At 51.1% G+C, this 27889-nt stretch overlaps 2 protein-coding genes across 17 annotated transcripts in view; both read left to right on the plus strand.

Annotated features, from left to right (window-relative positions):
* The window catches only part of CCDC134 (coiled-coil domain containing 134), a 32338-nt gene extending 7051 nt beyond the window's left edge, over positions 1-25287 (plus strand). For 2 of the 7 annotated variants that reach the window (XM_016939293.4, XM_016939294.4), the window contains 6 exons: positions 1978-2096; positions 2981-3102; positions 3309-3393; positions 6363-6544; positions 6850-7079; positions 18814-25287. In XM_016939293.4, coding sequence (XP_016794782.2) covers positions 1994-2096; positions 2981-3102; positions 3309-3393; positions 6363-6544; positions 6850-7062 — 705 coding nt within the window. In that variant the 5' untranslated portion in view covers positions 1978-1993 and the 3' untranslated portion in view covers positions 7063-7079; positions 18814-25287. Of the gene's footprint in view, positions 1-1977; positions 2097-2980; positions 3103-3308; positions 3394-6362; positions 6545-6849; positions 7080-16761; positions 17079-18813 lie in introns of those variants that run through there. The other 5 variants (XM_001170122.6, XM_054675567.2, XM_063807951.1 and 2 more) reach the window with 4 other exon arrangements.
* An 875-nt stretch (positions 25288-26162) lies between these two features.
* The window catches only part of SREBF2 (sterol regulatory element binding transcription factor 2), a 74009-nt gene continuing 72282 nt past the window's right edge, over positions 26163-27889 (plus strand). For 8 of the 10 annotated variants that reach the window (XR_010156031.1, XR_010156030.1, XR_010156033.1 and 5 more), the window contains exon 1: positions 26163-26480. Coding sequence is in view for 1 of the 10 variants with exons in the window: in XM_016939288.3 (XP_016794777.3) it covers positions 26393-26480 (88 nt within the window). In the remaining 9 variants the exon portion in view is untranslated. Of the gene's footprint in view, positions 26481-26715; positions 27150-27889 lie in introns of those variants that run through there. The other 2 variants (XM_016939288.3, XM_009438501.5) reach the window with 2 other exon arrangements.

Raw genomic sequence — 27889 nt, forward strand, 5'->3', positions numbered from 1 at the left:
AAAATTAGCTGTGTGTGGTGGCAGGCAACTGTAATCCCAGCTACTCGGGAGGCTGAGGCAGGGAGAATCGCTTGAACCCAGGAAGCGGAGGTTGCAGTGAGCCGAGATCGTGCCATTGCTCTCCAGACTGGGCAACAGAGCAAGACTCCGTCTCAAAAAAACAAAACAAAACAAAAACTAGTGCCTTCAACTGGGGAATACCTGGCTCTTAGTTAAAAGCATGAGAAATTTCCTGGTTAAATGGAACAATTCAGACACATCAAGAAAAGCCCAAAGTACAGAATCAAGTTATACTAGAGGAAAACATTGTTTTTCTAGGCCCTCAAGACAGAATATTTGAGTGTCAGGCCGTAAAAGTAGAGTTAGAACCAGAGAAAAAAGCTATAGTAGCCGGGTGCAGTGACTCACACCTGTATCCCAGTACTTTGGGAGGCCAAGATGGGTGGATCACTTGAGCTCAGGAGTTCAAGACTAGCCTGGGCAATGTAGCAAAACCCACGTCTAAGAAAAATACAAAAAATAGCCGTGCATGGCGGCATGCACCTGTAGTGCCAGCTATTCAGGAGGCTGAGGTGGGAGGATGGCTTGAGCCTGGGAAGTGGAGGCTGCAATGAGCCATGACTGTGCCACTGCACTGCAGCCTGGGCAGCAGAGCAGGACCCTGTCTCAAAAAAAAAAAAAAAATACAGGAACTAACAAAAAACATTAAGAGAATTACCACCCCAGCCAAGTGAAAAGATGCATCCTTTCAAGGGGAGAAAGAGGAAGGGTGGAAGGCAGCAATGTATGTCCTGGGAATCACCAGGAAAGTGAACTTCACAGTGCTCAATAAATAATTGTGTTGGCTGGGCATAGTGGCTCACGCCTGTAATCCCAGTATTTGGGAGGCCGGGGCGAGAGGATCTCTTGAGCTCAGGAGTTGGAGACCAGCCTGGGCAATATAGCAAGACCTCATCTCTACTAAGGAAAAAATAAATAAAAAGGGCCGGGCGCGGTGGCTCACATCTGAATCCCAGCACTTTGGGAGGACAAGGCAGGCGGATCACCTGAGGTTGGGAGTTCGAGACCAGCCTGGCCAATATGGAGAAACCCCGTCTCTACTGAAAATACAGAATTAGCTGGGCATGGTGGCGCATGCGTGTAATCCCAGCTACTCAGGAGGCCGAGGCAGGAGAATCGCTTGAACCCGGGAGGTGGAGGTTGCAGTGAGCCGAGATTGCGCCATTCCACTCCAGCCTGAGCAACAAGAGTGAAACTCCATCTTAAAAAAAAAAATTAAATTAAAATAAATAAATAATTGTTGCGTGTTGCCTGAATATGAACAGGTATTCTATGTAGTACCTATGGTTCCAAAGTGAGTGAGTAGCAAGCCCCCTTACCCCGAGACTGCCCTGCCTTCCTCCCTGCCCTTTGTCCCTTCTTACTTTCTGATGACAAAAGTCAAGGAAGGAGGAAAACTCCAGAAGTTTCATATCTTCTCTGCCTGGGCTTCCTTGACCAGATGCTTTCCTGGGAGACCAGGATAGGGGATGTGGAAGGAATACTGTTGACGAGCCCCTCCTCCCCAGGCACAGTGCCTCACCCAGACCTCCCTCCCTGCATCAGGGAGGTGACCTCCTTATCCCTGTTCTACAGCTGAGAAGGCTGAGGCTCAGAAAGGCTGGGCAAGCTGCTCGAGGTCCCAGAGATGGGCGGGGGCAGGGCTCCAGCCTAGAGCTCTAGCCACTGACCCTGTGCTCTAAGTGTTCCTGTGTTACACACACTTATCTTTCTCCCCACCTCCTAGCATCCCACGGCTCTGTATTGTGTGCCTGCTGGCCCTGGGATAAGAGCTGCAGCTTCAGGGCTCCCCAAAGCTGGGTTCTTGGTATACAGAGGCTGCACTATGTCAGGGGAAGCTGCTGTTCACCTGTGCACTCTATTTTATGTAACACCGATCTCTGAGTCTCACTCTCTTTCTTTGGGTTATTCTTCCAGCTCAAGAGGTTTGGATATGGACCTTCTTCAATTCCTGGCCTTCCTCTTTGTCCTGCTTTTGTCTGGGACGGGAGCCACAGGCACCTTGAGGACCTCCCTGGACCCAAGCCTGGAGATCTGTATCCTTTGGGGTTGTAGTTAATGAGCTGTCTTTGAGAGGTCTATAAATGAGGTTCTTCTACTCAGGGATTCCAGGGATAAGCAGGCCCAGCTGGCGGGAACAGGGAGAAAAGGTGAGGTGCTCTAGCCAGACCTTGAGCAAGTCAGGTCTCTCCGGAGCTTCAGCTTCCGCGTATGGTAAATGGAGATGACAAGGCCCATCTCTAGACTGCAAAGGCTCAGTGAGGACTGTGCATGGCCTGGTACCTTGTGGGCAAGATCCTGGGTGAAGACTCAGGAATTCTGGATTACTGGCCCATCTGGACTCTGGTGAACTGGGCCACCTGCTCCAGGCCAGGCCTCAAGGACACAAAGATGAATTACAACAAGTCCCCTGGCTTTGAGGTGTCCATAAGCCCAGGGGGAGAAAGTATCCAAACAAATGATCATTTTACTCTGTGACCAGTGCTCTGATGGGCACAGGAGGGGTCAGGGAGAAACACTGTGTGATGGTTTTTGAGCCAGGCCTTGAAAGGAAAGAAACTCCTAGAGGAGGGTGAGGGGCATCCTGGGCAGAGAGGGTGCAGCGCGAGCAGAGAGGTGGAGGCTCTGGAACAGTGAATGCTTGTGGAGACGGCAGGAAGACCACAGCAAAGGGAAGGCAGGAGCCAGGTGTGGAGGCTTGGTTTCAGGCTTCTGGGTGTGGAGCGCCATGGGAACTGGATGAACAGTGCGTTGCAGGTCCATGCACTTGTCAGTTTGTTCATTTCCTGGAGGCTTCTAGCCCTGGGCATCCATGGCCCTTGCAGATACTTCCTGGTCAGGAATGAGCCTTCTGAGGCAAGACTGCTGGATTGTCCAGGCAGGGCTATTGATGCCAGCCCCTTAACTTAATTCTGCCCAGACAAGAAGATGTTTGAGGTGAAGCGGCGGGAGCAGCTGTTGGCACTGAAGAACCTGGCACAGCTGAACAACATCCACCAGCAGTACAAGATCCTTGATGTCATGCTCAAGGGGCTCTTTAAGGTGTGTGCAGGCAGGGGGCAGCTAATGGCAGGTCCAGTCTTTGATCTAGGCACTGATGGGTAAATAGGAGTTCCCTAAGGGGTTGGTGTTCAGGGACAGGGGAACTGCGTACACATAAGACTTGAAGTGGGGTTTAAATAAATGGGGATGGGAGCAGTCTGTGATGGGCACTGGGAAGCCACTCAGCCCTGGCGGGATTCCCTCAGGTGCTGGAGGACTCCCGGACAGTGCTCACTGCTGCTGATGTGCTCCCAGATGGGCCCTTCCCCCAGGACGAGAAGCTGAAGGATGGTATGGTCTGCCCTGCCCCGCCCTGTCCTCCGCACCACCTGATCTTCTCTAGCTGCTCCTTCTCTCCTGTTCTTGTCACTCTTTTTTTCTCCCCGGAAGTGCCCTCTTGTGGCACCTTCTAAGTGGTCCCCTTGGGCAGATGGGCGTTTCGTGAGTGGCCTCCCTAATTAACTGGCTACTTTTTAGCAATAGCATTTCTTTTTTTTTTTTTTTTTTTTTTTTGAGACAGAGTCTCACTCTGTCGCCAGGCTGGAGTACAGTGGTGTGATCTCGGCTCACTGCAACCTCCACCTCCCGGGTACAATGATTCTCCTGCCTCAGCCTCCCAAGTAGCTGGGACTACAGGCACATGCCGCCACACCCAGCTAGTTTTTGTATTCTTAATAGAGACGAGGTTTCACCATGTTGGCCAGGATGGTCTCGATCTCTTGACCTCATGATCCGCCCACCTCGGCCTCCCAAAGCGCTGGGATTACAGGCGTGAGCCACTGCACCCGGCCACAATAGCATTTCTTAGATTACACTGAGAGGATGCGGACAGCTCTTATATATTAAATAGTAGATACTTTACAACCATGAACTCAAATCTCCACCATAACTCTGGAGGAAGACACTGTTCTCTCTACTTTCTATATGAAAGAGGACAAGTGATTTGCCTTGGCTCTTCCCTCTGAATCAGGCTGACTTCCTGAGTTCTTTGAGGTTCAAGATTATTCTGAAGCCCCGGGGTCCCTGCCTGACATGTCTCAGACCCACCCTGGCATATCTTTGGAGTCTACTTATCTTTCTGCGTGGCCTCTTAGTGCTGGTGAGGGCTGCCTGGGCCCTTTTTGACAGGCTGGCTCCAATAGGGACTGCTTAGACCTGTTTACACAGTTACACTTTTGGCTAACCTGGATCTGGGGGACTTGCTACCATGATGGACACATGTTCCTTGGTGAGCAGGTCTGTGCAAACCTACCCTCCAAGGCCAAGGGAGCTGAGAGCGCCAGTTTCTCAGAAAGAAACATTTATTAGGGACTTCTGAACAGAAGCCATGTCTCAGGCAGAAATGAGATGGTGGTCTCTACACCCAACCTCCAGAAAGTATTCTTTACTTGTTGTTTTGCAGACGACAATGCTTGTACAGAAACTATTCTTTTTTTTTTTTTTCTTTTGAGACAGAGTCTTACTCCATCACCCAGGCTGGAGTGCAGTGACACAATCTCAGTTCACTGCAACCTCTGCCTTCCAGGTTCAAGTGATTCTTGTGCCTCAGCCTCCCGAGTAGCTGGAATTAGAGACGTGCGTCCCCAGGCCCGGCTAATTTTTGTATTTTTAGTAGAGATGGGGTTTTGCCATGTTGGCCGGGCTGGTCTCGAACTTTTGATGTCAAGTGATCTACCCGCCATGGACTCCCAAAGTGCTGGGATTACAGGGGTGAGTTACCACACCCGGCCAAAAGTATTGTTTATACAGCAAGCTTTTAGGTTAAAACATGCAGCTGGTGACATCTCAGGCTTTCGTGTGAAACGTGTGACCACTGGGGAAGTTAAATAATCATCTTTTTGAGGGGTTATCTATGCTACCAGCATTGTTTAAAGACCTTGCTGCAGAATACCTTGGTGTGCAGGGGTCAAACCTCAGCCATTATGGCTTCAAGATGGTGCCACACTTGTCTTGCAGCAGGCTGTTTTCCTACAGCACACAAACAAAGCTCAGTCTAAATTGACCTGTTGACCAGTAGAAGCACATTAGTAGGAAAACAGAAAATTCAAATTAAGTCTGTTAGGTTAGTTGGTAGTATTGTATTGCTGTTAATTTCCTGGTTTAGATAGTTGTATGTTGGTTATATAAGATGACAACACTAGGCCAAGCAGGTGGCTTACTCCTGTAATCCCAGCACTTTGGGAAGCCGAGGCAGGCGGATTACTTGAGTTCGAGTTTGAGACCAGCCTGGCCAAACACGGTGAAACCCCATCTCTACCAAAAATATAAAAAAGTAGCCGGGTGTGGTGGCATGCACCTGTAATCCCAGCTACTTGGGAGGCTGAGGCAGGAGAATCACTTGAACCCGCGAGGCGGAGGTTGCAGTGAGCCAAAATCATGCCACTGCACTCCAGCCTGGACAAGAAAGCGAGACTCCGTCTCCAAAAAAAAAAAAAAAAAAAGGATGGTAACATTAGAGGAAGCCAAGTGAATGAATTTTATGTTGTGTTATGTTAAGTCGAAGATAATTTCAGGCCGAGTGCAGTGGCTCATGCCTATAATCCCAGAGCTTTAGAAGGCCGAGATAGGAGGATCACTTGAGGCCAGGAGTTTGAGATCAGCCTGGGCAACAAAGTGAGACCTCACCTCTAAAGTAATTAATTAATTAATTAAATATATTCATTCGTTCATTCAAAATAAGAACTTAAGCACTTAAAATGAAATAAAATGGAAAGAATATTAAAAAAGAAAAATGCTGGCCTGTTCTGTGGCCATCCTAAGAGACCTGAGGTCTCACAGACACTCTAGTTGTGTTAACACCAGGGCCAGCACTGGACATTTGGATAACATGTCGGTGGGGGCGTCAAGCCCAGTAAAGTCTCATGTGATACATCAGCTTCTGTGTGCAGAACAACACTCACTTCTCTGGTCCCCACAGCAAATGTGTCTTCTAAGCAGCAAGATGTGCCTTTGGGCTGACGGACCTGGGTTTGCAGCCCAGATTTGCTACTCACTAGCTGCTGAGCCTCAGTTTCCCATCTGTAAAATGGGAACAGCAGCCACATCTCCCTCTAAAAGTGGTTATGAGGACTCAGTGAGCTGGTGGATGTAAGGCCCTAGTTCGCACTGTACATGTGATTGGCAGCCTGTGGTCAGTAGGCACTGTTCCTTCCTTGCTTGGTGGGTTTGGTGGATGTCTCTGTTCTCTAGAGGATGCCAGGGGCCAGTGAGGCAGCCAGGAGAGCATCTGCCCTGGCCACTCATCAGGGTCCTCTCGCCAGCTTTCTCCCACGTGGTGGAGAACACGGCCTTCTTCGGCGATGTGGTGCTGCGCTTCCCGAGGATTGTGCACTATTACTTTGACCACAACTCCAACTGGAACCTCCTCATCCGCTGGGGTATCAGTTTCTGCAACCAGACAGGCGTCTTCAACCAGGGGCCCCACTCGCCCATCCTCAGCCTGGTAAGGACTGGGGTGGAGGTGGCCCGGGAGCCCTCTGTCGGGTAGTGGACTAGGATCCTCACATCTGCCTTCAGTTGGGCCTGAACGTCAGTGCTTGGTTACATTTTCTTTGTGGAGCTTCAGGGTATCTTGGGCCACAGAGGCCCCATTTCAAGGGATTCTGTGCTGACCCAGTTCCCATGGGATCATCATGTGGCCCACATCTGCCCAAGTCAGGAGTCTGGGTCCCAGCATGGAAGGAATGGCTCTCTGGTGAGCAGGACTCAGGAGAAGGCAGATGATGACTAGTGTTTCTTCATCTGCAGATGGCCCAGGAGCTGGGGATCAGTGAGAAAGACTCCGACTTCCAGAACCCATTTAAAATCGACCGCACAGAGGTGAGCTGCCAGGGCCTATGCCTGTGTCTGCTTTGCCTCTGCTGGGCCATAGGACACCGAGTCCTGCAGGGGCTGGGGACCTTGGGTGGCTTTGGACTTGGAGCCAGGCAGCCTGGGCCTGGGTCCAGAAGATATCACTGACTCATTGGAGCCTGTGGGTAAGTCATTGCTCCCCTCTTAGCCTCAGGCTCCCTGTCTGTTCACAGCGTGTGAACTCCAGTTATGGGAGGTAGTTAGGAGGCTATGAACAAACCCATCCCAGCACAAAATAGGCATCCCACTTCAGGTGGATATCAGGGTAGCCAGGGAGATCAGGCCATTCTCTTCCCTGCCTTTGAACCTCTGAGCACCAACTGGGCTTCCATCCCGCACTCCTGTACATGCTCTCATTCCAAGGGTTCCAGGGGGCTGAGGTGGGCTTTGAGAGCTGGAGACCAAGTTTGGGATAAAAGATGAGGACAGGCCGGGCACGGTGGCTCACATCTGTAATTCCAGCACTTTGGGAGGCCGAGGCGGGTGGATCACCTGAGGTCAGGAGTTCGAGACTAGCCTGGCCAATATGGTGAAACTCTGTCTCTACTAAAAATACAAAAAACTGGCCAGGCATGGTGGTGCATGCCTGTAATCCTAGCTATTCAGGAGACTGAGGCAGGAGAATCGCTTGAACCCGGAAGGTGGAGGTTGCAGCGAGCTGAGATCGTGCCATTGCACTCCAGCCTGGGCAACATGAGTGAAACTCCGTATCAAAAAAAAAAAAAAAAGGGGGACAGATACGATAGATGGAGGAAGGGATTGGAAGTGACAGGGCTAGGAGGGGCAGGAAGGAAGGGCTGTGGTGGCTGGAGGACTGGACTTGTCAAACCCTGGTGTGGGGAGGGGTGTTGGGTGTCTCAAGGGTCTAGGATTTAATTCTGCCTCCAGGCCAACAAGCTAGCCTGCTACTGTTTCATGGACACTGATAGGTCAGAGACATTGGACTGTATTACAGCAAAGGCACTAGCTAGACTGTTGGCCTGGTTGTGTTGGTTCACCTTGTTCCCTAACTCCCACGGGGGTGACACAGAGGGGGCCAGGTGGGCGCTGTGCATGCAGGGGGTGTGCATCACAGCTGAGAACTGCCAAGCTGGAGAAATTCATGATTTTTATAGTGAACCGCAGCAAACGTGCTCTTTGGGAGGAGACATCACCACACCCTTCGAGGTTGCTCTCTGCAAACACAATCCTAAGACATGGCCCAGGTAAAGAGGGGTTAGGGCTTTGTATCTTTGGTGTGCCCTGCAAGAATATGCAGGGATGCTCAGGGCCATGATGGATTGCCGCCCCAATAGTCTGCCCCAAGCCCAAGCCCTTCATGGCTTGGTTTAACTCAAATTTTCTTTTCTTTTCTTTTCTTTTCTTTTTTTTGAGATGTAGTCTCGCTCTGTCGCCCAGGCTGGAGTACAGTGGCGCGATCTCGGCTCACTGCAAGCTCTGCCTCCTGGGTTCACGCCATTCTCCTGCCTCAGCCTCCCCAGTAGCTGGGACTACAGGCGCCCGCCACCACACCTGGCTAATTTTTTGTATTTTTAGTAGAGACGGGGTTTCACCATGTTAGCCAGGATGGTCTTGATCTCCTGACCGTGTGATCCACCCGCCTCGGCCTCCCAAAGTGCTTGGATTACAAGCGTGAGCCACCGCACCCGGCCTAACTCAAATTTTCACACAAATGTGCTATTCAGTCTGATTGATCTGACTGATAGAGGCTAGGACCAAATCTGTCAATTAGTCTCATACTTCATTTAATTAAGATTACTATCAACTATATTCTGAATAGCAGGGTAAGGCCAACCTACATTATTATTATTTTTTTTATAGACAGGGTCTCGCTCTGTCACCCAAGCTCTGTCACCCACCTAGCTTACTGTAACCTTGAACTTCTGGGCTCAAACAGACCTCCCACCTCAGCCTCCTGAGTAGCTGGGACGACAGGCCTGTGCCACACCATTCCTGGCTAATTAATTTATTATTTTTTCAGAGACAGGTTCTTGCTGTGCTGCCTAGGGTGATCTCAAACTCCTGGGCTCAAGCCATCTTCCTGTCTCAGCCTCCCAAAGTGTTGGGATTATAGGTGTGAGTCACTGTGTCTGGCCCCTAACCTGCAATATTGAACAGGGTCCTGGACTCAACCAGCTGTGAAGGTCCTGGAGGACCAGTAAGTCTCATTTTGGATAATCAGGATATTGTCTAAGACCAATCTGTTATCCACGACCACCCACAGAAGAGAGTTTAGATTGACCTGCCAATCTTTGATGTTATTGCCAATAATTACAGGGGGCAATAGATGGACCCAAGCAACCCTCATGCCCCCATAAGGAGACATTCCATGACCCATTCTCTCCCACATGTTACGCTCGATTTGAGTCACCAGAACAATGTTTAGTTGAGCCTGAGGGCAGTGTCACTGTGGAGCTTCAGCCTCAGTTGCTTACATGGTATAATCCAAGGCTACTCAGACATCAGGAAAAGCAGATGAATTTGTATCTGTCAGGTTGAAACAAAATTGTGCTGGCTGGTGTGTCTGCACAAGGTCACTGTTGAGAACTACCTTTGATGGCATTAGACACAGCAGAATAGCTCAGTACTGACGTGTCCATGTGAGTTTTCCTATCATGTGGATGGAAATGAGACACCCAACAGTTGGCCATATTGACAGCTGCAGCTGCCACTGGGCTTGGGCAGACCCTAGGATTGTTTTGCCAGGTGGCAGTGATGGATCTAAGGGATAAAGAGAACATTAATTGTTCCCTGCACTTTCTGGGTTCTAAGGTATATCCTCCCCAGGTGGCAGGATTATTGCTATAAAATCCATGTGTCCTTGGGAGACCGAGGTGGGCGGATCATGAGGTCAGGAAAATCAAGACTATCCTGGCCAACATGGTGAAACCCCGTCTCTACTAAAAATACAAAAATTAGCCGGGTGTGGTGGCGCATGCCTGGAGTCCTGGCTACTCAGGAGGCTGAGGCAGGAGAATTGCTTGAACCCAGGAGGCGGAGATTGCAGTGAGCCAAGATCGCACCACTGCACTCCAGCCTGGCGACTGAGTGAGACTGTCTCACAAAAAAAAAAAAAAAAAAAAAAAAGCATATGTCCTATGCCAGCATCTATAGTTTCACTTTTTCTCCAGTTGTTGCCTACTATCACTTAGATCTTTCATTCAGAAATGTCAGGTATGAATGGGACCAGGGCATTTTTACAGATGTATAGAGACCTGTTATATCTCTTCTCTTTACCCACATGGGCCACTGCAGGGAAATCAGCAAGCAGGATACTCAGCCAAGTGGTCACAATCCTAACAATCTCAGGCTGTACCATTCCAACCAGAGACTCAGATAGTTGAACCAGAAATATACAGTCCTCTGTTTTGTGCCACTCCTTTGTAGTGGGTATGTTACCATGCCAAGTAGAATGATATGTTTAGGTGGCAGTGGCAGTGATCTGGATGAAGTAGGCTTGATCAGCAGTTTGACTCCATTTGGTCTTTTCAGAGATTGAGCTTTATGATGGGCATCTAAACGAGTGAGCCAGGCTGTCTAGTTTGTCACCATAATTTGTTTCCATAGTTTGTGGCCCTAAAGAGGGGTGAGGGGTAGGTATCGCCAGGCATGGTGGCTCACACCTGTAATCCCCGCACTTAGGGACCGAGGCAGGCGGATTGCCTGAGGTCAGAAATTTGAGACCATCCTGGCCAACATGGTGAAACCCTGTCTCTACTAAAAATACAAAAATTAGCCGGGCGAGGTGACGCATGCCTGTAGTCCCAGCTACTTGGGAGGCTGAGGCAGGAGAATCGCTTGAACCCGGGAGGCAGAGGTTGCAGTGAGCTGAGATCGCACCACTGCACTCCAGCCTGGGCAACAGAGCAAGACTCTGTCTTAAATAAATAAATAAATAAATAAATAAATAAATAAATAAAAAGAGGGGGGTAGGTATCTTTGATCTGCCAGTTTGTAATCTCCAGATGACCAGGACACTGACAATAGTCAGTAAGAATATAACATGCATGGCTGTTAGGAAGGAGTGTCATCCAAGCCAGGGTGATAGCTTTTAATTCAGGCCATTGTCTGACTGGCCTTTATGGCAGTTAATCAGCCAGCATTGTTACTGGGGCTGGCTGACTGTTGCTGCCCATGGACACCTGTGTCAGGTTCCCAGAACCACTCCCAGGCTTGATGGTTCAATAGGAGGATTCACAGGACTCAGCATATGGTCATATTCATGGCCACGATTTACTACAGAGAAAAGATACAAAGCAAAATCAGCAAAGGGAAAAGGTGCATCAGGCAAAGTCCAGGGGAAATAGGCTCAGCTTCCAGAATCCCCTCCAAGTAGAGTCAAACAGGATGTGCTTCATTCCTCCCGCAATTAGTTGTAACAACATGTTTAAAATGTTTTCTACCAGGAAACTTAATGAGGGACCTAGTGCCTGGGTTTTTACTGGGAGCTAGTCATGTGGGTACTTTTTGCCTAACATATCAAAATGGCAAACTCCCCGGAGCAAAGTATGTATTCAGCAGAAACCATATTGTTTGCACAAACAGTTTAGGCGCAGCGAACCACAGTTAGCAGTTAAGGTGGTGGGGATCCTCCTGAAATGCAAGTTCCCAGATGTCTGCTAAGGGCTAACCTTGGAAGCAGGCCTTTCAAAGGTTAGGAGTCAGGCCGGCTGTGTTAACTCTTTTCTGTACAACACTATTAGCTTTTATATTAGCTGAATTACAGTGGGCTAGGCCTGAGTACTTGGGGGAACCTGTGAATTGAGGGTCCTGTTGAGCCAGTGGCTTTGCTTTATGTGGCAGAGTCGGGGATGCTGTTTCCTCAGTGGGGTAGCTGCCACCCCTGCATGCCCAGCTGAAATGACACATACCCCAAGGTTGCATGCTGCAATCATTACCCTGATAAATGGCCCAGATCAAGAACAGCCACGGCCTTCCGTTCTTGGTTTATGCAGCAAGAAAACATGTGTGGACACTCAAGGCCATGGCAGATTGCCTTTCCCAGCAAGGCGTTACCCATGGAGATGCTTTATTGCTGTGATGCCAGTTCTTCTTGCTATGCAGGTCATAGATGCCTCACTTAAACGCAGGAGGAGGGTGACAGCATAGGCCACAGAGAGAATGGGTGCCAGGATAAGTTGAGTCCAGCTTTATCATTACGTATTCTACTTGGACATAACCACAGCAGCAACATACTTTCCTTACATGCTGGATGGGGACAGTTCTGAGATTTTCCTCACTTTTTGATATCCCGCGTGGACTTGTCTCTCGCAGGAGCCCCAGATTTGCTTGGCTCCCCTCACACACTCCCTCCATGCTGGTGAGAGTTCTGAGTTCTCCTGCTTCTTATGTACCCATCACTAGAGTCAACTCGTATCAGGCTGTGTGCCAGCCACTGTCCCTGTCCAGGGGGCTGGCCCTGTCCCAGCTCCTCAGATGCTCACAGTCTGATGGGGAAGGCAGCAGGGAAATAGTTCTAATCCGGTGTAACTGTTATACTGGTAAGAAGCATAATTCTCTGAGGCGAGCCTGACCCAGCCTTGGCAGGGAGGTGGGATGAGTTATTTGCTGGGTGGACCAGCTGAGGCAGGGCCTTCCAGGCAGAGGGACGAACTTATGCAAAGGCTCAGATGCATCCCACATTCATTCATTCAGCATCAAGTGAGTATCTATTGCATCCTGCCCCTTGGGGAAGCAGGCTAGCCCTGTTCTCCTGGGAGTGCCATTCTAGTTGAGGAAGACAGGCAGTCAACTTAAAAATATATAATGTGGTAGGTGGTGACAAGGGCTGTGGAGAAAAAAGGCAGGGGAATGTGGTTAAGGAATGCCCGGGGTAAGGTGGGGGTGCAGTTGCTATTTCACATGGCCTGGGTACTGTCTTACTGAATTATCTGAAGGAGATGAGGAGTCATCTGTGTATCCCAAGGAAGAACATTCCAGGCTGAAGGAGCAGCAAGTGCAAAGGCTGTGAGTTGGAAGCATATTTGGGGGCTGGGGAGTGTCAGGAGATGGGGTCAGAGTTGTAGGCCTGATCCTGAGACCCTCAGAGGTCTTCACAAGGGCTTTGGCACCTACCCTGAGGGACCTGGAGAGCAGGCTGTGACTTACCACTTTATATATATATTTATATATATATATATATATATATATATAAATTTTTTTTTTTGAGATGGAGTCTCGCTCTGTCCACGCAGGCTGGAGTGCAGTGGCGCGATCTTGGCTCACTGCAAGCTCTGCCTCCCAGGTTCACGCCATTCTCCTGCCTCAGCCTCCTCAGTAGCTGGGACTACAGGCACCCGCCACCACGCCCGGCTAATTTTTTTGTATTTTTAATACAGACGGGGTTTCACCATATTAGCCAGGATCGTCTCGATCTTCTGACCTCGTGATCCGCCCACCTCGGCCTCCCAAAGTGCTGGGATTACAGGCGTGAGCCACCGCTCCCAGCCGTTATTTATATATATATTTTTAAGACGGAGTTTTGCTCTTGTTGCCCAGGCTGGAGTGCAATGGTGCGATCTTGGCTCACCACAACCTCCGCCTCCCAGATTCAAGTGATTCTCCTGCCTCAGCCTCCTGAGTAGCTAGGATTACAGGCGCAGACTTACCACTTTAAAGAGGCCATCTGGCTGCTGTGTGGAGCATGGTCGGGGACCAGAAGCAGGGACACAGGTGTGGAGGCTGCTGTGCACATCTGTGTGGCAGTTGATAGTGGCTTGAACCAGACGATGACAGTGGAGCTGCTGAGAAATGGTCAGGTTCTGCTTCTCTTTTGGAAGTAGAGCCAGTGGGATTTGCTGAGGAAGCAGATGTGGTGAGAGAGAGAGGAGCGTTAAGCATGACTGGAAGACTTTTGGCCTGAGTGTCTGGAAGAATGGGACTGTCATTTTTTCAAATGCTTGGAGAGGGAGGGTAGTAAGAGTTTTTTTCTGCACCTGGTGAACATCGGAGTAAAGATGTCAAGGAGGTAGCTGGATATTTGACTCGAGACTTCAGGGAGGAAGGAGAAGCTGGACTTATAAATGTGAGAGCCATGCCTATGTAGAAGGCACCAAAAGCCGTGAGACAGGACACAGTCATCTGGGGCATCGGGCAGGTAGAGAAGCAGTCTGAGGACTGAGGCCTGGGATGGGGCTGGAGATAGAGGTTGAAGGACTGAGGAGGAAGCAGCAAGAACCCGCAGAAGGAGCAGTCAGCATGATGGTGGCCGACCCAAGAGTTTCCCAGAGGCCACATGAGGAAAGCGTTAGAAGTAGGGAGGGAGCGATCGGTGTGTCAGACGCTGCTGGGAGGTAAGGAAGGCGAGGACTGAGAATCGACTGCTGGACTGAGTAATGTTGAGGCCGCTGGTGGTCTTGATAAAAGCTGCTTTGAGGGGGTCCTGGGAACAAAAGATTGGATTTCCAGAGAATGAGAGGAAAGGAAGTGGATGTGGCAAGTGTAGACAGCCCTTTCGAAAAGTTTTCCTTTCTTTTTTTTTTTTATTATTATTATACTTTAAGTTTTAGGGTACATGTGCACAATGTGCAGGTTAGTTACATATGTATACATGTGCCATGCTGGTGTGCTGCACCCATTAACTTGTCATTTAGCATTAGGCATATCTCCTAATGCTATCCCTCCCCCCTCCCCCCACCAGTCCCCAGAGTGTGATGTTCCCCTTCCTGTGTCCATGTGTTCTCATTGTTCAATTCCCATCTATAAGTGAGAACATGCGGTGTTTGGTTTTTTGTCCTTAATGGGAGAATAGCTGGAGGACAATGTGGTTTCCAATGTTAGTCCCTTGGGAGAGACCACAGCAGGCTTGCACTATGTGGATGGGACTGATCCATTAGAGAGGGAGGACGTGATGAGGCCAGGGGCTAGGTTGCTGGAGCCTCATCTGGAGGAGGTGAGGAGGGGTGAGTTGTAGTGCTGGGGGAAGGCTTGGCCTTGTACAGAAGAGCAGGTCCTTAACCTTGAACAGGAGGGCGGGCAGAGCATGTGGGCACAGAAGCAAATGGGTTGGTGGGTGTGGTGGTGGAGCTGTGGGGGTTGTCTCCTGCTACTTTCATCCTCTCTGTGAGATAGAAAGCAAGGTCATGGTCTGGGAGTGAGGGGAGCACGGAGGCTTGAGGAGAAGGTATGTGCAGGAGAGCAGGAGGATGAGCGGACCAGGGAATGAGGCTGGATTGCCGGCAGCACGGAGGGCCTGCTCGTGGTTATGGTAGGGCTAAGGAGTTAGAGAAGGTAGAAGGCGGTGGCCAGAGTGGCATGCTTGAGGCTATGGAGGATGTGGTTGTTGTCAGGGACAGGCAGAGCAGGGTAGCTTGAAGACAGGAGGAGATAAGGCTGGAGACGTAGCATGGGGTCCGGGCCTTTGAACAACAAGCTTAGGAGTTTGGGGCTCTATCCTGGAGCCAGATGCATTTTTGCAGAGCAGGCAATGAAGAGTGAATTTGGAATAGAGAGGAAATAAATTGATGACTAACCTAACAGTGAAGACAGCGGAGGCACAGGGAGGTACAGTAATCAACCTGAGGTCTCACAGCCAGTAAGTGATGGAGTGAAGGTTCAAATACATGTGGTCTGCCTCTTGAACCATGCTCTTAACCACAGTGCTGTGTTGGCCATCAGCCTGCTGACCTGACCCAGGCTGGTCAGGTACAATCAGGGGTGGCCAGGGAAGATTCCTGGGGAGACATCTAAAGATAGACTCAAAAGATGACTAGGCACTGCCAGGCCTAGGTGGGGAAGAGAACAGGGAAAGGATGGGTGTGTTTCTCTTCTGACCCAGCTAGGTTAGGCTGAGCCTGCTGAGGCTGAAGGGGCTAAGATCTCTTGACTTGCCCTTGCCCAGCCAGAGTCAGAGAGGAATGGGGTCTCTGTGGCCTAAGGGGTCTCCCAGCTCCCCGTCTTAAGTGGATCAGGATTCACTCACAGAGATAGGAGCAGAGTGTGGTAGGGAAGTACTAGGCAGGGAAGTGTGCAGCCTGCAAGGCTAGTCCTAGTTGGGCCTACCACATGCTGTGTGACTCACTTACCTTCTCTGGGCTACACTTCTGTGAATCCCCCCATCTTCCAAAGTCATGAGTCAATCTAACCTGGTAGGCAGATTATTCCACAAGGTGGAGCCATTTGTTTGTTTTTAGTATCTACTTTGATCAGATCAAACATTTGTCACAATTGCCCTAGGAACAAATAAAAGGGTGTGTTTTACAGCACAGCTACCTGAGTTGTAGGCATAGTAAATCTTCACCTAACATCATCCATAGGTTCTTGGAAACTGTGACTTTAAGTGAATCTATGTATTACAAACCAATTTACCACAGGCTAATAGATATAAATAAGAGTTAAGTTACTACAGCATATTTCTGGTCAAAAAACCATTACCAGAATTTTTTTTTTTTTTTTTTTTTTTTTTTTGAGACAAAGTCTCGCTCTGTCACCCAGACTGGAGTGCAGTGGTACAATCTCAGCTCACTGCAACCCCCGCCTCCTGGGTTCAGGTGATTCTCCTGTCTCAGCCTCTAAAGTAGCCGGGAATACAGGCGCCCATCACCACACCTGACTAATTTTTGTATTTTTGAGTAGAGACAAGGTTTCGCTATGTTGACCAGGCTGGTCTTGAACTCCTGACCTCAAGTGATCTGCCCACCTCAGCTTCCCAAAATGCTGGGATTATAGGCATGAGCCACGGCGCCCAACTCCAGTCTTCAAAATAAAAACCAAAACACTCTTAATATGAAACATTGAAATAAATGTGAACTATACATACATTTAAGAAAGATTCATCAAAACAAGTAAAATAATTATTTATCCATTTAGTCCCGTTCAGGGTCCAGCCTCTCCCAGCAACTCAGAGCATAAGGGAGGAACCAACCCTGGACAGGACGCCCTCCCATCACAGGGCACACTCACACATGCCTCCACAGTCAGACTGAGACAGTGTAGACATACCAGCGAACCCAACATGCACATCTTTGGAATGTGGGAAGAAATTGGAGTACCCAGAGAAAACCCACCAGAACACGGGGAGAATGTGCGGACTCCACACAGACAGTGGCCCTGGCCAGGAATCGATTGTTTTTTTTCTCATCCACATTATAATGACACGACCTTGAACTAAACCACATTATTCGAGGACCTGCTGTACTATTGTATTTCCTATTCTAACGTGGCTTGCTCATTCATTGAAAAAACACATATTGAATGCTCTTGAAAAGCCAGGAAGACTCTGCGCTAAGGCCTTGTGGCAGAGGACACTATCCTCCTACCCTCATGGAATGTGCTGTCTGGGAGGGCGATGGGCACAAGAAAGAAGGAATCAGCACAAAGTTGAAGGGAGCACACCACCAGGAGCAGCCCCTCAGGGAGTCAGGGCAGGTCTAGAGGGCAGTGAGTCAGCTGAGCCTGAGCTAATGTGGCAGAGGGGTGGGTGTTGGAAAGAGCGTTCTGGGCCTCAGCCACAGCACATGCAAAGGCCTGGAAGTGAGAGGGTACAGGGAATCCAAGAACATAAAGGTGGGGGATATGAGGTAGGAACAGAGAGGCGGGCGGGGTGGACCTGCAGATACACCATGTGGAACTTTGTCTTGAGAGTCATGGAGAGCCATGGAAGCTGGAATGTGACATGAACAGATTTACATTTTGAAAAGATCCATCCGGCACAGTGGCTCATGCCTGTAATCCCAACACTTTGGGAGGCTGAGGCGGATGGATCACGTGAAGTCAAGGTTTGAGACTAGCCTGGCCAACATAGCGCAACCCTGGCTCTACTAAAAATACAAAAATTAGCCAGGTGTGGTGGTGGGCGCTTGTAATCCCAGCTACTTGGGAGGCTGAGGCAGGAGAATCGGTTGAACCCGGGAGGTGGAGGTGGCAGTGAGCCAAGATTGCACCACTGCACTCTAGCCTGAGCGACAGAGCAAGACCTCTGTCTAAAAAAAAGAAAAGAAAAGAAAAGATCCAACTGCAGTGAGGAGAATGACTTGAGAGGGACCAAAGGGGATGTGGAAAGCCCTTGGGAGGCCCCTAGAGTCATCCAGCAGAGAGATGGGGGTGGTGATGGGGGCAGCAATAGTAGAGACAGAGAAGTGGATGGGTTTGAGAGAGATTTAGGGCTTGAAAGTAGCTAGGCCTTGGTGATGGACCCGAGGAGGGAGAGGGAATGCTGGGTGCAGGTGGGGCTCCTCGGTTTCTGCCCTGCTGCTCATCAGAACAGGGACTCTGGGGAGAGGGAACCATACTGAGTCTAGGGTGCATTTGGGACATCCTAAAGGAGGTCTCAGACAGGCATTTGGAAATGGAGATGCAAGTTTGAGGGGTAACTAACCACACAGGCCAACAGAAGCTATGAGTTAGACGAGACAGTCTGGAGAGAGAGGAGGGAGGACAGCAAAGGGCCTGGGTTGCAGTTGAAGAATGCCCCCCCGCCACCCCCTACCGCCAATGAAGTCCTCATCCTCCACCCCCCCACTTGCCTTGTCATCTGTGACTCTGGCTGACCTCCCTCCTCTCCTCCTGAAGGGTGCAGCAGATGTGGGGCTCCCGGGTCTGTGGTGGTCTCAGCCACTCTACTCCCTCACCCTGGAGGAGTCTGTGTGTTGTTTCTCAGATGCCCCATGTAGGTTCCCACCTCAGCATCCGTCCCTCCACGTAGAATACCCTTCCCTTTCCTCATGCCGTTGGTTTGGCAAACTCCTGCTTATCTTCCAACACCCACTCAGCAGTTCTCCCAAACCCATTTCCTGTCTCCATGTCTGGGGCAGGGCCTGTGTCCAGGGAACCTTCCTATTCCCACACCCCGCTGGTGGCCTAGCTCAGAGCAGGCTCTTTGCTGCCACAGACTAAATCAGACTGCTCTTCTCTTCCCTTCAGTTCATTCCCAGCACTGACCCTTTCCAGAAGGCCCTGAGAGAAGAAGAGAAACGCCGAAAGAAAGAGGAGAAGCGGAAGGAGATCCGAAAAGGCCCAAGGATCTCCAGATCCCAGTCTGAGTTATAGCCCTGGAGCAGCTCAGGGCTCAGGGGGACACAAGGAGGCAGGTCGGGAGGAAGAAGAGGTGGAGGTGTGGTTGTGGTGGAGAGCACCAGCTAGCCCCTTCCAGAAGGGGAGGCCACATTTGCCCGGCCCCCTGGAGCTGGGTCTGAGCCCCAGCTGAAGGGACTGAGCCTCAGATGGCTAGATTTTCTCTCAGGGGCCTCCTGCTGAAGGGGCCTTCAGAGGATTTTATGCTGGAAATATGACCCTGTGCAGACTGCTGGGGGAGGCAGGAGGATGCCTGCCTGGACCCTGTTGGTGGCTGAAGACCTCTGGCCAGCTGGCTTCCGCCCTTGGTGGGGAAGCAGCAGAACTAGGTTCTGAGCCACGGGTCAGGGTGCCACCCTGCTGCTGGCCCCACTGTGTCACAGAGCTGCCTGGCACAGGTCCCAGCCCCTCTGCAGAGACACAATAAAAGCCAGCAGACCCTTTGGACCAACCAAGGCTGGTGGGGACACTGTGAGGGGACCAGGGCCCCTCAGGGATGTAGAAACAGCTTGGAGGATGCCTCTGCCCCACCAGGAGGGGCCCCAGGCCCTGGCAGGGCAGAGAAGGAAGGGGCTTGGCTTGGGCCTCCTGGTCCTACGCCATCACTGCCCTTGACAAATGATTGGTGTTGGGAAAGGACCTGGAAGTGCCCTGGGACCTGGGAAACATTTAGCTCAAGAAGACCTTGGAGCAACATGATCCCTGTCCTCAGATGTCTGGGGACAGTCATTGAGCAAGCACAGGGAAGTCAGCTTGTTCTCTCTGGCAGCGCTGGAACACAGTCAACCTGTGGGTGGGGGGCTGCAGGGGGACAGGCCGCAGCCCTGCAGGAGGCCGTGCTCCGCAATGGCTGCCCTAAGCTGCATGGGTCAGACAGCTTCCCGTCTCGGGAGGCCACAGGGCAGGGAAGCTGCAGAGGGCATGTGGCCCTGGGTAGGGCAGCTGCCCTTCACTCATGCCCCTCCCAAGCAGAGGAGGGAAGGGCTTTAGTGAGAATTCTAGCTCTGCCTCTTTGACCTTGCCAAGTCAGGATCTGCCTCTTAATGGAGCAGAGAAAACCATCCCAGATCCCCTCGACACCCAGCCCCCTACCACTGACAGAGCACAAGTGAGATCTGAGTCTTAGCCCTTCAGATTTGCTGACTGGCCTTGGCCCACCCCTCCCTGTGCTGCAGCTTCATTGGCAAAATGAATTTGATGGTATCTGTATCCCCTGCCCAGCCCTAACCTGTTTCTCTGAGGCTGGCCTCCCTACGGGGCTGCAGCAGCAAAGGGAAGCCAAGCCTTAGAGAAGCCTCATGGAAGGGCCCAGAACATCCTGCACCCATCAGTTACTCGGAAGTAAGGGGACAAGAAGCAGCTGGAAGAGAGCTGGGTGTGGGGGCTGGGAGGAGTGCTGGAGAAATTTCCCCATCAGAACTGCACCAGCCACCTGGGCCCCTCACTGGGCAGTGGAGGCAGGGCAGTGTGGTGGGACTGACTCAACAGACCTAGTTTCATCTCCACCCTGCCCTTCTCAGGTTGTGTGACCCCAGCCACATGGACACCCGAGTCTGTGAACTAAAGGGCTGGTCCATGGCATTAATAGTGGAGGGCATCCAGGTTCTTGATGTCTTGAACAAAGAATTGGGCAAAATGCACAAAGCAAGGAAGGAATGAAGGGTTTTACTGAGAATGAAAGTATACTCCACAGCGTGGGAGAGGGCCTGAGCATAGGGACTCAAGGGGCCCGTTACAGAATTTTTGGGAGTAAATACCCACTAGAGGATTCCATTGGTTACTTGAGGTACACCCTATGTAAATGGAAAGGATGAAGTAAATTTACAAATTCATTTACAGCATATACCCTGTGGGGAGGATATTTCCTGTTATAGCTGAAGCGTGAATTGGCCTTATGTTCCCTGCCTCCAGACCCTATTTTCCTGCATCAACGGGAAAGGGTCAGATTCACTGGCTCAGCTGTTTAACCTGTCCTGGTGCCAGCAGCTGGAGCTGGGGGTCAGGACCAGCCCGCAAGCTCTTCCCTGCCGGAAGGACCAGGCCAGTCGCTGTCCTTTTCATGCTAGAGAGTGATTGTGGTTGCTGACTTAGCAGAGAAGGTGCTTGGCTTTCCCCTTAACTGGAGAAAAAACTTTCTAAGAACCAGGCCTGGTTGGCAGCAGACCTAGCTTTCTTGGGGTGGCAGGGAGGTTAAAGCATACCTCAGGACAGTCAGTGGTGGGTCCAGCTTCGGCTGGAGGTTCTTTCTACTGAATAACTTCTACGGGCTCTGTCATTAGCAGGATTTGTATAATTTGAAGCAGAGCTGGGCAACTGCAGAGCAATGGGGAAGCCAGCCCAGTGTGGTGGCGAGACCTGGGCAACCAACCTGGGCTGTCTCTTGCCAGCTGTTGTTATCAGAACCAGGCTCTTCACACTCAGATCCTTGGGCCCCCCATCTCAGAATGCCCAGTGGTTGAAAGGATGAAACCTAGAATTTAAGTGACTTCTCAGTGATGCGTGCCCTTCTCTGATGGTTCCTTGTTCATCCCATGTATTTACTGACTGCCTGCTATATATGCAGAGCCAAAGAGTGGGGCCTGGTCTTGAACTATCTCCTCATCTGCCCCTTCTGGCACCTCCTTCCTCCTGGGCTCTTTCCTCTAATACCGTCATCCTCTCTCCAACCTGGTTAATCCTGTCCTTTCTGCCCTCAAATGGGCACCTTCAAAGAAACAAATAGAGCTACTCCACTCGCTCCCTCTCTCCCTCCCTTTACTGCCACTATTGATTGTTATAGTCACTTGCTCCAGGAAGTCCACTTGCTGAGTCTTACTGCAGACAGAGCCCACCCCCTGAGCTGTAAAGGCCCTAGGGCACATGTTTGTCCAGCCGCCTCTTGCAGCTGGGATTGTTAGGTCACTATAGCGCTACCAACTGCATATACCACTGTGGGAGTCGTGCTGGTGGCGGTAGTGGTCACAGGTACCAGGGGCAGCAGTGAAGGGGTGGCTCTAATGCCAAGTCCAGTGACCAGTGCCAGGGTTCCCAGTGGTGGCAACAGTGGTGTTTTCAGTGTGATCTTGGACATTGCTCCTGTCTACTCAGCTGCTAGTCTGTGAGCTCCCCGATATCCTTTAAGGCAGCGTTTTCCAGCAGTGGCACTATTAAGGTTTGGGGCTAGATAATTGTTTGGTGTGTGAGTGTGAAGAGGGCTGTCCTGTGTGTTGTAGGCTATTTTAGCAGCATCCCTGGCCTCTCCCTCCCAGGTGCCTGTAGCAGTCCCCCAGTTATGACAACCAAAAATGTTTCCAGACATTGCCAGATGTCCACCGGGAGGGAAAACCTCTCTGGTCCACAGCCCTTCTCCTTATTCCAGTCCCACATCTTCCTCCCCTTCCCCATCACTGTCCTCAGAGAGATGCTGTTGACAGCTCCTTGAGGTGATTCTCTCAGGCTTGTTGTTGTAGTTCTCTGCTGTCAAGTCTGAGCTTACTGTCTCTTCCGGATTCTTCTTTCCTCACCTGCCCCCGTTTGCATGAAGTTTTTTGTGGAGCTGTTTCTATTTTCTTTTTGGGCAGCCATACTCTCTAAGACCTAAAAGCTGAATACTCGCCTGGTTACTACCTGATAATTCTCATCGCTTATGTTTCCAAAACCAAACTGGTTATTTCCCTCTCTAACCCCATCTCTGTGTCAAACAGTGGAGTACATGCTTTTGGTTAATCCAATTGGAAGGCTTCCTAGAGGAAGTAATATCTGAACTGAATCCTGAAAGATTAGGGGAAGAGGAAGAAAAGGACAGGTGCTGTGGGAAAAAGGGGAAAGTGTCAGAGGAAGTAAATGAAAAGCCATATACAAAATTATCTTCTGTGACCCGTAGCACATGCCCAATCCATGGTAGATATCGAAACATAGTGGTTACCCAGTCTAATCCATCCCTTTTCTTTCTTTCTTTCTTTCTTTTCTGTTTTTTTGAGACAAGTCTCACTTTGTTGCCTGCCTGGAGTGCAGTGGTGCAATCTCGGCTCACTGCAACCCCCGCCTCCCGGGTTCAAGTGATTCTTCTGCCTCAGCCTCCTGAGTAGCTAGGACTACAGGTGCTTGCCACCACGACCAGCTAATTTTTGTATTTTCAGTAGAGATGAGTTTCACCATATTGGCCAGGATGGTCTCGATCTCTTGACTTCGTGATCTGCCTGCCTCAGCCTCCTAAAGTGCTGGGATTACAGGCGTAAGCAACCATGCCCGGCTGTCCATCTCTTTTCAGATGAAGAGCTCAGGTTCTGAGGAGTGACTTGTCAAAAGCTGTTCTACCTCTCAGAGCCAGCCCTTGTCCTCCTGCTAGCCAGAGCAAGGTACCACCTGGAAGAGATGTTCAGTTACGTGGGATCCAGGGCCAGAGGGAAAATATCAGTGCTTCCTGAGGTTCGGGTCCAGCCACCCTTCTTCCACCATTTCTACTGAGCCTTCAGTTGTACCCCTTCAGTCCACTTGGCGAGGCATCACGGCCTCTGGGCAGGTTCAGTGGGGAACTATGGGAGCAGGTGCTGTGTGCCACCTCTGGAGGGGGTTACTGAGGTTCTGGGTTGTGGGGGGTGCCCTGGGCCAGAGTGAGTTGTATGGGAGTTGTTGCTGAATCCCCCCAGAGTACCAGTCACACACCAGTGTGAGGGGCCTTGCAAGAGCCACTGGGCAGCACAGTTGAAGGTGGCACCTTCCTGCTCAGTGCTGGGTCCAGAGCAGGGTTTAGTTTTCTGTGTCTTTCAGGGTGAGACTGGTGTATTCTATACCAGCCTCCCTGTGTGTGAACAATGACGAGAACAATGTTGTCTTGCTTTCCCAAAAAATAAGACACTATCTATTTCTCATTAGTTATACACGTTCATTATAAAACGTAATTTAAGCAATACTGAAATGCCAAAAAGAAAGTAAAATTCACTCCAAAAGTAAAATTCACCCCAAATCTCACTACTCCTGTAACTATGTCTGACAGCCAGCTGTTGGGTCTTCCATCGTTTTTAACCTTCAGGTGAGCACACAGATCCTTATTTTTTCTTTTCTTTTCTTTTTTTTTTTTTTTTTTGAGACGCAGTCTCCTGTTGCCCAGGCTGGAGTGCAATGGCGCGATCTCTGCTCACCGTAACTTCTGCCTCCCGGGTTCAAGCAAGTCTCCTGCCTCAGCTTCCTGAGTAGCTGGGATTACAGGCATGCACCATCACGCCTGGCTAATTTTTGTATTTTTAGTAGAGACGGGGTTTCACCAAGCTGGCCAAGCTGGTCTCGAACTCCCGACCTCAGGCAATCCGCCCACCTCAGCCTCCCAAAGTGCTGGGATTACAGGCGTGACCCACCTTGCCCGGACTCTCTTTGTATTTTTTCTTTCTTTTTTTTGAGACAGAGTCTTGCTCTGTCTCCCAGGCTGGAGTGCAGTGGCATGATCTCAGCTCACTGCAGCCTCTATCTCCCAGGTTCCGGCAGTTCTCCTACCGGTTAGCTGGGATTACAGGCATGCGCCACCACACCCGGCTAATTTTTGTATTTTTAGTAGAGACGGGGTTTCACCATGTTGGTCAGGCTGGTCTCCAACTCCTGACCTCAAATGATCTGCACACCTCGGCCTCCTAAAGTGCTGGAATTACCGGTGTGAGCCACCGCGCCTGGCCAGATCCTTATTTTTTCAACTGCAATACAGCAGTATGCAAGGCACTTACTGTATGCCAAAGCTTATGCCGAGAGCTGGCTGCCAGCAGCTCCTCCTGCCTCGAGGCCTTTGTCCATGTCATCATTTCCCCTTTGGCTGTAACAGCTGCAGTTCTCTCATAATTTTAGGTTTCATCTTAAATGTCACTTCTTCAGAGGCTTCTTGACAGCACAAGTCAGGGCCCTTGTTAGTTTCATCACATCCATTACCTTTCCTTGATCACTTGTACCATCATCTGTAATTTATTTTTATGTTTAATACGGGTGTGGGATTTCTGATTTTTTTTTTTTTTGCTAGACTGGAAGCTCTCAGAGGGCAGGAACCATTTGTTTCCCTGCCACAGAGATGTTCAATAAATATTGTCAATTGAATGTGCAAATAATCTCACTTAACCACAGCTATGAGGGATGCTATTTTATCCCCATTTTAGAGATGACTAAACTGAGGCTTAGAACAATTAACCCAAGGTCACAGTGAATTAGTGGATCCATGTGTCTGCCTCCACACAGCCTGTGTGTTCTTAATTATTGATCACTAAGCAACAGCTGCCTCTCACAAACTGGCAGGAAACTTACTTTTCCCTTTTATCAATATATTGTGAACGCCTTTTCTTGCTAATAAATATACATTTGTGTGCGTAATTTTTAATGATCCCATGGTATTCCATCGTGTGGATGTAATTTACATATTCATTTCCTTATTCTCACTTCTTCCTAGTTACAGCACTTCTTTAAGCACTTGTAATTTTTATTCCTTTGGATAAATTCCTAGAAGTTTACAACACGACCAGCTGCAAGATGGGGCAGTGAGGTGCTTGAAGGAGTGGGTGGGCTGCACTTCAGAATCCCGGTGGAACTTTTTCAAAAAACTCGTGCCCGGGGCCCCCCTCTCAGGAGGCCGTCGGTGGGCCTGGGCACTGGCGTGGTTTTCAGGTCCTCAGTGGTTCCGAGGTGCCAGAGATTGAGGACCACTGGAGTAAGCGCGAGGTCACGGCGGGTGCAAAGCAGAAGACGTAAAATCCTGACCGCCCTGGGACAATCTGCAACCTTGTCAAGCCTCCGTGCCCGCCTTTGTAAGGAGGCTGGGAGAAGCGGGACTTGGATGACCCGGACTCCCGTCCCGAGCGCTGGGGTCCAGGTTTGACTCCGCTGGCTTTCTCAGGCGGGCAGGGCGGGGGTAGGCAGCTGGGAAGATGACGTAATGTGCTCCCAGCCAGGGCTGGAGGCGGCCAGCGGTCGCAGGTGGAGGGTGGCCTGTTAACCCTTCACTCCCAGGCCAGTGGACGGACTTGCGTGTGGCGCAGATCCAACGGAGAAGGCAGCGGCTCCTTTAAACAAGGCGGAGAAGGTTAAGATGATGACCGGACGGCTACTCCAGGCATTCGCTCCGAGGCCGCGGGGGGAGGGACCTCACTATGCAAATCTGAGCTGCTGATCGATGACGCGCCATCACCCCACGCACCGCTTCGCTCGCCCATTGGCTGAGATGAGCCTGGTCCCATTGACAACAAACAGGGGGGCGCGCGGCCTGGAGGCGGGGCCGCAGGGGGCGCGGGCTGGGGCGGGGGAATCCCGCCCCGCCCTTTCGGTGCGGCGCCCGGGCGCAACGCAAACATGGCGGCGGGTGGCACCCGTCGGTGAGGCGGTGCCGGGCGGGGGTTGTCGGGTGTCATGGGCGGTGGCGACGGCACCGCCCCCGCGTCTCCCTGAGCGGGACGGCAGGGGGGCTTCTGCGCTGAGCCGGGCGATGGACGAGAGCGGCGAGCTGGGCGGTCTGGAGACCATGGAGACCCTCACGGAGCTGGGCGACGAGCTGACCCTGGGAGACATCGACGGTGAGTGGTGGGTGGGTGGGAGTGCGGGGGCCGCGCGGGGAGGAAGGGGTTACGGCGGCGCGCCCGGGTGCGCGTGCGCCCACCCCCCGACAGCCCCGGCTCGCGCGGGAAGAACCCCGTGCGCACGGTGCCCCCGGCGGTCCTCAACCCTTCCGGCGCTGCGAGCGTGAGCCCGACCCAGCTGCGCCGCTCCGGGAGGCCGTGGGATCTGGGGCGCCGCGGGGCCGAAAGCGGCGCGAGGGTCGCGGGTTCCAGAGCGCGGGGCCAGGGACGTCGCGGGGGCGTCTCAGGGAGCGGCCTAAGGAGAGCGCGTGGCCGCCGCCTCCCTCGCGCGCCCACACGCGGTTTCCGTGGTCCGCTCTCCCGCCGCCCGCGACCGCGCGTCGCACCTGTCACTCCCTTCCTGGCCGCGGGGGCGTCTTTGGGATTCCCGGGGCCCAGCCCCCAGTCTCCGCGCCCCGAATCCCTGGGCTTCTCAGGATTGACCGACGGCCAGGTCGCCGGGTGCTCCGCGAAACTTTGGGCAGCGACTGCAGGAGCAAGTTGCTGATGAAGAGAGCAGTGGCGGCGGAGTGTGGACACATCTCTCCGGGATGGAGACCCGGGCGCTCCTGCTGTCATGCTGCAAGGGGAATTGAGCAGAAGGAATTTTGAGTTGTGGCCCCTCGGGTACGGGCTGGGGAGCGGGTGGCCTTTGTTCCAGCGCCTTAACAGCGGAATGGAAGAGCTGGTAGGAGCCCAGGGATCCACTCTTAAAATACTAATTTTGCGACCACGGGAACCACGATTTGGAGAGGGTCAGCGGCTTGCTCAAGGTCACCCAGCTGGTTAGAGCCTAGTTCTTGCAGTTCCTCGGCCAGTATTGGTTTTTTTATACCCCTCCTTTCAAGAAAGAGTCCAGTTGACTAGGCTAGTAATCTTATTAACTGGATAGTTGCACTCTTATGTTTAGGCCCCAAAATGCTTTGTATTATTTCACTTCTTCCTCACAACAATCCTGTGAGATACTCTTATTACCTCTATTTTAATACGGTAATTAAAGAAGCCGAGGCCAGGAGATGTTGACTTATCTAAGGCCACTCACCTTAGAGAGCTTAGGCAGAAACACAGGTGCATTGTACTTTTCAGTTTTCAGAATGCTTTCCTGTCCAGGATCTCACTACAGCCTTGCAGGCATGTATGATGGCTACATCCCCGTTGTGCAGATGAAGAAACAGAAGCAGCAGAAGATTCTCTTTTGGGGGAAGAGATAAATGCAGCAGCTAATTGAAAAGGATCTGTTTGCCATTTTCCCATTTTGCTTTTGTAATATTTCTCCCCTTGGTTTGTCCTTGATTTCCATTTTGATCATGTGGGCAGTGTGATAAGACCCTTAATTGAAGCCCCAGTTCTAACCACAGACTCTTTGC

Source organism: Pan troglodytes, chromosome 23 (genome assembly GCF_028858775.2).
Source record: "Pan troglodytes isolate AG18354 chromosome 23, NHGRI_mPanTro3-v2.0_pri, whole genome shotgun sequence".
Lineage (NCBI taxonomy): Eukaryota > Metazoa > Chordata > Mammalia > Primates > Hominidae > Pan > Pan troglodytes.